Raw genomic sequence first — 13,297 nt, 5'->3', positions numbered from 1 at the left:
TTATTCCCAATACTTATATCACATTGACATTACCCTACATCATTGACAGTTTTCTTTGGTATGCCCATTTCCTTTTTAAAGGATTTTTTATTTTTATGTACCGCGAGATAAATAAAAATTGTGTTACTATTTATCATTTTTGCTCTTTTATGACGAAGCGAGGGGACGGCCAATTTGAATTCACTATCGGCCATTTTGAATTCCTAGACATATATAAATGTACCTGCTGCCATGGAATAATTGATAGGAAGAGGCACTCCCTAATTAGCATGAGGCCGCATTCTTATTTAAATTAGCCATTGTGTTATAAATTCATATTCATGTTTACCGGTAACACTTTACCAGGGCTACGACACTCAGCTCATTTGCATGGCAAAATTACCCGTCTCCTCCGCAGCCAATATGGTTTCGCTCCATCGAAATCAAGCTGGCCACGGAGGAGACTACCCTCCTTTGTGTTTGTTCATTTGTGTATGGAGAGCCATTATTGGAGTCTATAATGACTTAGGCTACGCTCTCAGCTAGAGTCCGACGCTGCATTGTACTAGAAATACCTTTTCTGTGAAATCGCTATAGAGCCAACCGGGAACACGTATTTGTTTTGAAAATATAGCATTAAAATTAGTATCACCCTTTTGGCCCCCGTGCAGTGGTAAACCTTAATTCTTTCATTAAAAAGAAATGAAAATTAAAAACAACACGGCTCTACTTGTGCACCTATAAAATGGGCACAGAAATTTGTCTCAAATATGAGTGAATTTCAAGAAACATACGGGATATGATGAACATTGACCTGACGCCATGATAGCAGGATCTATTAGTCGTTTTATATACAATGTATATATCGTATTGTCATAATACCAATATTTGTCATAATATATAATGAGCAATATTTAGCAACGTAAACGTGCAGTTCATATGCACAAACGAATACTGATCTTTATGATATTCAGGTTTTTGTACATCACATATAACATGTCACATAGGAGGTCATACGTGTTGACCTTCATCTATTGTATTTGTTCATCTGTGTATGGAGAGGATTAACGCCATTAAAACTCCGTCAGTATTAGGGCGTAGTTCAGTGAACTCATCGGATTGCTATTCCAAGTACTTTGATAATACAGATAATATGTATTAATGGGTCGAGGCGATTGCATTGAAAAACCTAATAAATTATTCATAACAGTTACGTAATCAATCGATAGTGCGGACACTTTTCATTTGCAAACCACCAAAATTCGTGATCTTTTAGCGTTGGAAAAGAAACCACGTGAATAGAGTGCCCTCTCAAGAATAGGTTCTCTGCAGGCGGCATAGGACACGCAACACGGACGTACGAGGCTGGCGAAGATACAGGGCTGACAGCCCCATTCACAATACACGGTTAGCGATTATAAATGGACAATTAACATACTTGCAGTGGGGTACTTTGCAGAACCCCAACGGTTTTAGAGTAAGATAATTTTGCTTTGACACCACATAACAAATTTAGAATTGTTTGTGAAGATTACATGATTATGTGTTAATCCAATGGCGACGTCAAAAATAGCGATATCGCATCCACCATCATCTGGTTCTCTGTGACTTTACACCACCACGTAGGGTAAGTCATGAATAATTTAGTGTTGTAAAGTCAAATAAGCTTCATTCTTTCCAGTCTTGAACAAAATAGTAGGCAGAGGCGGGAATCGGTCTCGGTACATCTCGGTTGAAAGGCACAGCGTATGACCACTAAGCCAAGAAACTATCTGCTGTGAGGCGTGTGATTTTAATCCTTGATATTGCTCAATGGAATAAATCGTGAAATTAAATCAATAATAAAAAGAACAGGCCCATTCCATATCAACTCAGGGATGTGCACCGCAGCACCTCTTCAATTTTTTCTTTTTCTGTGTGGTGGTACATTTTGATTTTGAAAGTAATGATTTGATGTACAACTCTATGGAGTGGCAAATTTGAAATTTAACTAATGTGTTGAAGCCAAGAGACCAAAAGTTTGGATATCTCTCATAAATGTTGTCCAAGAATATAACTTTCAACATATCTGGGTTGATGGTGGGGAATTCAAATTGTATCTGACATTGGTTTTCAGGGGAGTCAAAATGTAAAAAAAGTAGTTTTGCATGGGTAATATCTCAGCTAAATGTATTCTAATATGCTCAATATTGGATAAGAGTCATGTCCTACCAAAGGGCTCTGACTGGCCAAAAAATGGACAATAAAATTATTTTTACTTTTGGAGTTCTGACCCCCCCAAAGTTGGTCCTGGTTGGACGAAGTTGCATTTTGAGGGCCCTATATCTTTTAAAGTAAAGGAGTTACAAGTTTTTGATAGCAGATTTGAATTCTACACCAAAAAGTACCCCAGGATACATACTTTTCAAAGTTTTAAAGGGTTCCCTTTATACATTTATGGACCTCCAAACATCGTCTTTCGCGTTGCGACACATTTTTTACGCTGACCCCTAAATTTCAAATTGATGCCACGGGAAAACGAAATGGAGTATGAAGCTCAAATTTTCAGGATTTTACTTTCTCATCAATATCTACCACCACACAGAAAAAAGAAAAAATTGAAGAGGTGCTGCGGTGCACATCCCTGAGTTGACATGGAATGGGCCAACAGAGTTTTATTTAGGGCTCAAATTGGAGAAAGCTCTACTAGAGAAAAGGGAAAATATTTGTCTTTGCTCTAAAGAAAATATTTAAGTTAGAAAATAATCAAATAAATTTAAATAAATATTTTGAAACAGAATGTTACGGCTCTATTGGAAAAAAAATATTACAATAACCATACTATTATTTATTTATTATTTATTTATTTATTTATTTATTTATTTATTTATTTATTTATTTATTTATTTATTTATTTATTTGTTATTTAATCACTAACATTTATACTCACTTCATCACTCACTCACTTAAAATTAATCTCATTCTGATGACAAAACAACCCAATTAATTATATCATGAACAATATTATTTAAATTATTTAAATTTTGTAAATTTGACCAAATATTTTTATAAATGTCCCAGATAGATCAATTTGATTGTAGGTGCATGCAGTAGAAAATAGTCTAAAGACAATATATGCAAAGTTTAAGGCCTATTATGGTGGGTATACTTTTGGAGCTACATTTTATATCAGGTCGAAATATGGTGAAAAAATGAAATGTGTAAAAAACGCGTTTGAAAATTAAAAAAACCGTTGTTTTTAAATCTTTTATCCGATTTGCATAACTTTTAAAATTTTGTTTAATGTATTATCAAAAGTGCATTATGTTAATGTGTCTAATACTGAAAAACACATTGATACACATTGATAATAATATATTGCTCGCATTTATTTCAGAAAAATTTATTCATCCACCGTCACCACTGTCTATTTTACCATAATGACAGATTCAGTAATCATCCATCTTACAAAATAATATTGTGTGAAATACTATGTGGTCAGTAAATCAATCAACCAATCAACTCCCTCCTCTCAATCACTCTTGCATTCATTCATTTACATGTTATACCTTCACACTTTATTCCAACAATCAATCATCAATCAATCAATCAATCAATCCATACATCAACATATCAATCAGTCAATCTGTCAGTCATTTAGTCTCACGTCATCACAAGTCATAAAATTAAAATTGATCGACAACTTGATTGGTCGATCAGTTCATTGTTTCATTGTTTGATGGTTTGATAAGTCTATTGATCGAAATTGACTCTTATATAATTATTAATATTGTTATTGTTTGATTGATTGATAACTTGAAGAATTGATTTATTGATTAATTCTTTGAGCCGTTGCAAGTGAGTACTTGAAATGTTTAAGAGCTGAGTTACTTCAATAGGTCTAAATAAACAAGCAAATAAAAAAATAAATAAAAAATAAAAAAATAAATTAAAAAAAAAAAAAAAAATAAATAAATAAATAAATAAATAAAAAAAATTAATTAAGTAATTAATTCATACATTCGGTCATGAATTAACTAATTAATTATTAGATAAATAAAAAAAAGTTGTGCAAGAAAAATCAATGCAATAGATGTCCCATTTCGTTTAGGGCTATCTATCTGTATATTTGTTTTGTTTTCATAAAATTGTTGTAGGCCTATTTCTCTTTTGAAATCATTAGGGGCTGTGCAATAATTATGAGCCCTGGGTGAGGGTAAAATGGGGGGGCAAAATCTTTTGGCGAGCCGCAAGGGAGGGGAACAAGCAATTTTGGCCAGCCGAGAGGGGGGGAGAAGCGATTTTTGGCACACATCCATGGGGTGCGTTTGAAATAAAACGCTCTAAAAAGGCTTCGGAAAACAGTACGGAACTAATATACAAATTTTCCTGCTCGCTGCGCTCGCAACATAATACGCCATACCGCATGATACCGGTATAATGTTTGCAAATTGGGATCCCAAAATTTGACATGTGCAAGGGGAGGGCTAAGAATTTTGGCGGATCGAGAGGGGGTGCAAGCGATTTTGGCAGGCTGAGAGGGGAGCGATTTTGGCGGGCCGTTCGAAATTTTACCCCGGGGCTAATTATGGGTCCCCGGGGATAAAATTTCCAAACGGCGTGTCCAAAAATGCACCCCCCCGCCCACGGCCTGCCAAAAATCGCTTATCTGCAAATAAAATTGTGACACCCCCACCCGTCGTTGCACATCCAAATTATTGGGATCCCGCAAACCTTAAATTAAATAGATTCATCAGATTGGTGGATAGGCCCTCCTATAGGCTTACAGTAAGAAACATTTTTGTTGTTGAACAAAACCGATTTTTTACTCATTATTGACCTATTAAACAGGCGAAGAATTTGGTTTTGTTCAAAAGACGATTTGCATATTTAAGCGTTTCCGGACAGGTACTGTTATCCTAAGCCATTTTAGAGCGTTTTATTTAATAGGCGTAGGCCTACCATGAATGTGTGCAAAAAAATCCCCCTTCTCCCCCCCCCCCCCCCGGCTCAGAATTATTACACAGCCCTTGATAATCTCCAAAATCATTCAATTATTCTTTTGATAGACCTAAACTCTTCTAGTAGGCCTACACGTAATTCAACAAGTGACATATCAGTGCAATGTACAAGTGCTATAAACGCCGTGCATCAATGTGTCACTTCATTAATGCTCTGCGTGCTAGCCATGCGCCTCAATGGAAAAAGTTCAAGTTTTGAAATATTTTCTCAAAATATCAAGAGCTATCTTAAGAACTACTGAATCAATACTAGGCTTGTTTGTACTCATTTTAATGCATTTTTCATGCTGATTCCAAATATGGTCATGAAAATTTACATTTCTGAAATTTTTGAATTTCTAAATTGTTTTTGAAACTTGTCGTCTGCAGTCGACACCCGCGTGAAGAGAGTTAAGGGGTTGTTTTGAATGACAGGTGAGTCAGGGGTCAAAAACAAAATTGATACCTTTTTGACCTCAGCACATGTGTATGTATGATGTGCCATACAAAAATTAACAAAACAATACCTTAAAGTATCGTTTTTTAATGTTTTTTGCGATAAACAGTATCTTTTACCATGTTTACAAGCTATATACAACTATTTGTACCGTGGGCGTGTTTGTTGCCAGGTCATTAACAGACGGTCAGACCTTGAATAATAAATTTTGTGGCTTTACATAATGCATTGCTTAAAGCAATTATAGTAGCCTTGGCCCAAGGCTTTGGTTCTATAAGTCACATGTGGGAAAGCATACAATATAGGCCTATTCAATAATTGCTTTATATGCCCCCCCTTGTGTTGTCTCATCTCATATCCCTGGTCAAATCCAGCTTGCAAAAAATATAAATGTGCTGATATTAACTCATGGTGGTTTCTTTAATGTTTACATGTAAATGGCTAGCATTGCACCTGGCACCATTTTCCATACTGTTAGATTACATACATGTAGGCCCAAAATTGTGTACTCACAAGAAACTGAACAAATCATAGATCCAAACTCAATATCCTACAATTGGTCTTAGATTACATGCATGTAGAGTGTGGCACCAAAATAGTATCCTCGTAAATTATACCTTTTATGTCCTGTTTGGAAGATTTTGAAGTGAATAATTTTGGTATATAGGCCTACATGAATTGAATTTTGAATTTTTGATGATTCATTCATACTGCAGTTACTGTCCGTTTTCCTATACACAATAGGCCTACACAGTGCTCTTTCCCATTGACGCGTGACCTTTACAAATAGCCCTACGTTAAAAGTATGGGAATATGACTAGTTAACGTCGCTGTGTGAAAAATAACCGGCCAATATTAAAAGTACTCTTCTAAAGTTCTAGAAAATATAGTTTTTAACATGTCCTAAATTTTTAGCTAATTTAGATGTTTGGAAATATTCGTACTTTGGTGTTTTAGTTAATGTTATAGGTAATAGTACATTGCCTAGTTAACGTCGCTGTGTGAAAAATAACCGGCCAATATTAAAAGTACTCTTCTAAAATTCTAGACAATATAGTTTTGTAACATGTCCTAAATTTTTAGCTAATTTAGGTGTTTGGAGAGGGTCGTACTTTTGTGTTTTAGGAAGGACATGTAAACGACAGATAACACCAAAAATATGAAGAAATTATTTCCAAACCGTGTTAAGTCAACAATCATTATGTTGCTCATTTTCAAGAATGCTGGTTTACAAAAAGCACGCCATTGTCTGATTTCGTGAACAAAGCCACACATACCATTGTTTCCTTTCGTTTCCTTTATAATCGGTTACCCAACTGAAGCTATGAATACCAGCTTTATTGCGATATCGCACATGAAAACAGACACTTGTAGGCTACTTGCAGGGGGGGCCGGCCAAGATTGGCTCAATTTTGACGTTGTCATTGGTTTTACACGTAAACACAAAAATGTCTCAAATTATTCCAAAACTGTACGTATGTTATTAAGCACTATTTTATCAGTCTAAATCCGTTGAGGTTCGCCAGTGAACCTCATTGTAAGTACTGTTTTTTTAATTTTTTTGTATGAATAACGCACGATATGTTACGATATATACTGAAAATTTCCCCTACGTGTATCAATGAGTTTACGTGGTGTAGTGGTTGCGGATCTCGCCGCCCACGCAAAGGGTCCCGGGATCGATTCCCATCACCGGCGATGATTAAAAACTTTTCTTCTTCTTTTTTCTTTGAATTTAAAATTATTTATTTTCATGTGAAAATGTATATATTGCACTGGGAAATATATTTTGTGCATTTTTTTTCTGTAATGGGGCCACCCGGCCAATAGAGCTAAGAACGGATCTTTGCTCCCGGCAAAAAATAATTGCGTCCATCGTGCAGGCAGTGTTGCCGTCATATTGTCTGTTTTGTTTACGCTTTTGGCTGTTGCCACATTGAATAATGTAGTCCACCATCGTCTGGCTACTTGTGCACAACCAGAGAAGATCCGATTTAATCAGTTGAGCTGTTTCAATGAGTGTTATCTTGGTTCAATAGCTTTTAATGGGGTTAAGTCCTGCAAAGGTCGAGATGAATTCTACTGTAGACATGACTGCATCATGTAATACTACTTCATAAAGTACCATGTTAACTGTAAAGTAGGGCCTATGTTAAATAGAAAATAATAGGCCTATGATATCTTGATAATGATAATGATAATATGTCGTACACCTCTTATAACTTAGTAATTTAGGCTTAGGCATATACAGCCTACATCATGAATTTTCTCTGCAAATTAATTTTACTGTTCTAACCATGTCAAAAGACTTGGTCAAGTCTAAAGCAACAGAGGGTATACAATATGTCACTCATGTCAACCTCATCATCAATATAAAATATTGACATCGTATAAGGTACCACGGGCAATTCGAATGATAATACAGATAAAAACAGGTGATGGGTATGAATGGTAGTTAGTGGTTTTGGAATCGAACTACACACCTGTGCCTCTATCACCTTAAAGCTGTCCCATGTCTCATCCCTGAATAAACCAACCGAGCTTAACCGTAAAGGTATAACAATTGATATTGTTAAGCTTTATAGAAATCAGTTCAATGTTTAAATTGGACACACCTCAGTGATCCGAATACATTAATGTACATATTTGTGGAATATAGTATTGGCGAGTTGTGATTTACTTTGCAGAGTTTATAAACTACGTTTTAAAATACTGCAGCATTCTCTGTGTGGTAGCATGTAGGCCTATAGTGTGGCGTAACATGTGATGGTGTGTAGGACAGGTTGCTTGTTTTAGGGTGCGCTTATCTTTTAATATGGCCATTTGTGGCATATTAAAACTTGATCCGTTGTCCTATACAAAAACAATTTGGTTTTGAAATATTGTACACATTTCACGTTAAAACGTCATCAATTATGCCTGCCGAAAAATGTACATTTTCCTAATTTTTGCTCTTGCCTTGTGGTATTATTTTCTTCGGGTGATTGAGGTAAAATGTTTGACTGAATGAAACATTTATGTAATATGAAGGTATATGCTGAAATGCATCTTTTTATTGTTTTTCTTTCTTTCTTTTTGTTCACAATTAATGATAAGACACAAATATATCCTAAACCTAACCCCAACCATAACCCTAAACGTCGCCTTAACCTGTAACCTAAGTTTTAATCCTAAACCTAAACCTAGCCCCAAACCTTATCTAACCCCTGACTCTCTGAATCCCAATTCAGACTTCCAACTCCTCACCTATGCACACATTCCACCTTGCAACCCTTAATACTCACACACGCACATCCCACACACCCCCTACAGCACCCACATCAATAAATCCACACTCCGTCGACTTAAAACACACACCTACCCCGGCTACCCCAAATAGGCCTACCCCATTCGGGTCTAACTCTAATTCTACTAATAACTCGACACTAAATTCTACTAATAACTCTCACTAAATTACTCTAGAAATAATTATACATGTTGGAATATAAAAAATTGGTTGTCGTTTTTTCCGATATATGCCCCGCCTACTTTATCGAATGGTTTATAGTCCAATAGAGGCTGAAAGCGATATTTATGAAAAAATGCTAGCTCCAGATCACAATAAGGCTATTGAACAGTGTATAGAATAAGCCGGTCCCTGTAAATTTTAGTCGTTAGCCGAAGCGATCAATGTTTAGAAGGCTTTTAGAACATATTTTGGCAGTAGAAAAATGATCTGGGCAGTATCGCGGCCAGAGACTAAGTTCGGTTTTATACATTAAGCGTATATTGACAACCTACATTGAGACCCCTTGAAATGATGATAAATATATCGACACTGAATCCAGAGCTGCTCAGAGTGACACATGTTTTTAGTTATGAAGTATTGCAATGGACTGTTACCAGGAAAATGTGGATTTATACTAATTCAAGACACCAATCGGAAGAAACATAGTAACCAATGTGCAACGCTTGTGTTTGGCCTTCTTATGTGTGAAATTTCGAGGCAAGGCGGTGAGTAAAAAAAATAAAATCAATGAATTTATGCTAAAAAATTCCATAACATCAATTCTGTAGATATGACATATAAAGGCAAAACTCAGCACTAAAGTGGACGTTTTGAATAGGATGCATTTACTAAATACACACAAATTTGGGTTTCTTCGCTAACGGAATGGGTGTAGAAGTCTTTTTCGTTAAAAAAGTGGGACATTTTTTAAATTTTGATGGACAAAATTGCAATAAGAAATAGGCGTTTCCAAGGTTGCAAAATTACGATGAATTGTGTGCACAAACGATACCAATTAAGACACATGCCTTACCCTCAAGTTGAAAGTAAGTACCGTAATTATTTATATAGAGTGTGCAACATATTAAGGCGAACTTCTGGCGAAATCGATGCAAAGTCAATTCATGAAATCTTCGTTGCCACTAGAAAGTGCGTGAGCAATAATGTAACATCAAATATACACGCCTGTTTACATAATTTCCTAAGACCTTACACAAGTGATCAGGCTCAAATATAAAACTAGAGAGTTTGGTCATTGATATGTACCATCAATTTTGAACCTATGATCAATATTGCTAGGCAAAAATTCACATCAAACATGGCAAATTTCTCTCATTTCGGAGATATTTGAAACAATACAGCTCGACCCCTTAAGGCTACATGCCCATTTTGGTTGAAATTTTTGGCGGGAAATAATCCCGCCAAAACATTATAAAGTAATCTTTTCCCACAACTAAATATCATAGTCAAGAATTTAATGATGCATCTGGTAGCTTAGATCATAACTTTCATTATACTTAGTTGCAATTATCCCAGAAAATTCTTGATTTGTTTTTACAGAGTCTTGAATTGTCGATGTTTTTGATCAAACAACATCACTCGGTGTATTTTGAAACTCGAGGCATTAACTCTTCTCAAATTAGCCCCAAATCATAATTTATTATATGCACGTGTAGCAAACACCAATGGGAATAATTGGACGTTGTTTGCGGAGCCTAAATTTGGTTTGATTTTATTTCACAATAATTCTAATGTGAGAATTTTTTTGGATTTCCAATTTAAATTCATTGATATGTGATATTTTGAAAAAATAAAGAGTACGCTTACCTTTCTGCAACACTTCCCGGTATCATTAAGCATCTGCTGATAACCAACATTTTAGCTGAAAACAGTCCCTTCCTATAATTTTTGAACAAAATATGGTTCAAAAGTTCGTACACTTTGCGTATATAATGGCACAGCGAGGTAATGAAGAGAGCTATTTACGGTGGGGTATCTATTGTAAGCTATTAGGGAAGGCCTATAGTATATCTTCCCGCAAGTGACAAGATGTGTCAAGCAGGTGCATACATAAGGGCGGTATATTCAAACGGTATTGTCTGGATCATCTTGAGTATCGATTGCGCACGTATACAGTAACATGGATGTGTGTGGTCCTCCTCAGGTTTTGACATGAATTACAAATGACGTCGTGAGTGACCCAGCGTTTTCATTTTATTATTAAAAAATTAATCGTCGTTTATCACGAGTCTTAAGAGTCGTACCAGTTCAATTCATCAAAATTAATTTGTATTAAATGAAAAACAAACAGACAAGTAGAGTCATATGTCTTTCTATGACTGTCATCTTTGAAAATCGCCGAATGTTAACCACAGTCACCGTGGCACAGTAGGCATCTTTAACATTCATAGTGCAATTGGCAGTGGTTCGAACCCTGGTGAAAATTTTAGTATTTTTTATTCTTTTTACTAATGCGCTGTGCCGTTTTTCAAACACGCCCTTGAATGAAATTGATGGGCAAGTACCCTTAATATTACTAAACGGCTCACACGCGGTGTATAAATCAAAATTGTGAGCATTTGACACTAGGCCCGGGGCACTAGGGTGATTGCGTCATCGCAGACCCTGGGATGCATGCATGTGCAGAATTTTTCATCGTGGTATTCTGTGTTTTTTTCTGGTGTAAGGGTTAACTGAAATCACTCTGCTTTCAACCTTCAAATGTCAAGGCATTAGCAAAGTTAGTACAAGCAAATAAATTATTCTTGCACGTGATTGCATTTTGGCGGCCATTTTGAAAAAAGCGCCTTCCGTCATTGCTTTTCATTAACAAAAGTAGGTTTGAGCTAATATTACACCATTTTTGCAAAGAAAATTAAATTTAAGAAATATGACAATGACTTCTAATTGCTATTTTGAAATACAATGGCATTGAAAGATGCAATTGTATGGGATTTTGGCAGCCAATTTGAAAAAAAAAGCGCCATCGCCGTTTAACTAAGGGTCTCCATTTTAACAAACAACCTGATTTGATTCCCACTATGGGTAAGGTTTCAAAAAATTGTTGTTTCCAAAAGCCCTATGGTGGAGGGTTTCGGTATTAAGACCAGTGATTAATTATCTGCAATTTGCAATTTATAATTTTAATTAACTTATCCGCATAAAACTTTAATTACAGGCTGACACGTATGGCGACGATACTATGGGAGACGCGTGTGAACCAGAACCAGAACCGGAACCCCCCTCCTAACCGGAACCCGAACCCGGGATTTAGGGGTGTGTGGTTGGGTGTGTGTGGGGGGGTCGGGGGGTGTGTGTATGTAGAGGTGGGTGGGTGCGTTCACATGCGCAGGTTACACGTATGTGCCAGTTGGTTGACGTGATCCTATATGGCTATAATACTGGAACTTTAGCCTGTATTTTTTTTTATTATTAAGGTATACTTCAAAATAACCTTTTTTCTGATTGCATATTGCAATTGGGTTTTTGGGCGCAATAAAAATGCAATTTTAAGTAATACAAGCCCATCTGACATATATTTACGTATAAAAGATAACATAAAGTGGTAAGAAACGTCCGGGGAGGCACTCGAATATGAAAGTGATGTACCTGTGCCTGCCCCCCCCCCCGTACGAAACTAGGGGTCTATCGGTGTAGAAAATTTCAGAAAAAATGGGGTCATTCGGTGTTGTCAATGTCAAAAATGGAGTGATTTTGTGTGAGAGCGCCCAAAATTTCACATCATTGACAATCAAAACTAGCTTTTTACCCAATTTTACAGTACAAAATAGACAAAATTCATTTATTTTGCTCAAAATGCGGCGAAGCGCGCCGAAATTTCATTTTTGAAGACTAATTGTTCAAAAAAGGGGGTAATTCAGTGTAGGCTACTGAAAAAACGGGGTCATTGTGTGTAGGATTTGCCAAAAATACCGGGGTCTTTTCATGGTCAATATATGGGGGTGCCCCCCCCCGAAGAAACGTCGTTGAAATAGTATGCGATATGTCTACACGCATACACACTTTTCGAAAAAAGGGTGCAAGTTGGAACCCCTAAGCGTCATTGACCTTGTCCCGTATATGGAATCCTCTAGGGAACCTTTACATTTGGTTTCTTTGAAGAACCCTATCAAAAAGGTGCTTCAATGAACCTCTAAAGGGTCTCCGGTCCGACTGCCTGATCATGAAGTACTGCCGAATCAGGCAGCATGTTGCCGAGTCAGGCAACACAGGCTTTGGTAACCCTTCCGAATTTGTCAGACTAAGGACTAAATTGTTCATGGTGATTTTATAAAAGATCGGTGGAAATTGTACTTTGACACACATGAGCTACATGTAAGTTGACAATTTTTCACCGGGCGAAAAAAAATTCCACCGGGCGGAAAATAATTTAAATAACAAAACAATTTCTAACGGTTTTTTAATTTTTTTACTTAAATATGCAAATTAACTTTATTTTAACTAAAATTGATGAAAAAATACTATATACTAATTGTACATCCATTGATAATTTTATTTATTTTACCTACTTCTTTACTCTAAACCAAGAAATAACGGTATATTAAAAGATGATCTATTTGAAATAGAGCATTGCATTGTGGGATACCATGCTGC

The 13,297-nt window shown here is 36.2% G+C and overlaps 1 protein-coding gene across 4 annotated transcripts in view; it reads left to right on the top strand.

Moving 5' to 3' along the window:
* LOC140158242 (uncharacterized) overlaps positions 1-11,959 on the top strand; it is an 82,090-nt gene extending 70,131 nt beyond the window's left edge. For all 4 annotated transcript variants that reach the window (XM_072181356.1, XM_072181357.1, XM_072181358.1 and 1 more), the window contains one exon: positions 11,862-11,959. In XM_072181356.1, the coding sequence (XP_072037457.1) occupies positions 11,862-11,933 (72 nt within the window). In that variant the 3' untranslated portion in view covers positions 11,934-11,959. The remainder of the gene's footprint in view (positions 1-11,861) is intronic.
* The last annotated feature ends 1,338 nt before the right edge of the window (positions 11,960-13,297 follow it).

The sequence above is a fragment of the Amphiura filiformis genome, chromosome 8 (genome assembly GCF_039555335.1).
Source record: "Amphiura filiformis chromosome 8, Afil_fr2py, whole genome shotgun sequence".
Classification (NCBI taxonomy): Eukaryota; Metazoa; Echinodermata; class Ophiuroidea; order Amphilepidida; family Amphiuridae; genus Amphiura; species Amphiura filiformis.
This window is presented reverse-complemented; position numbering and strand designations above follow the sequence as displayed.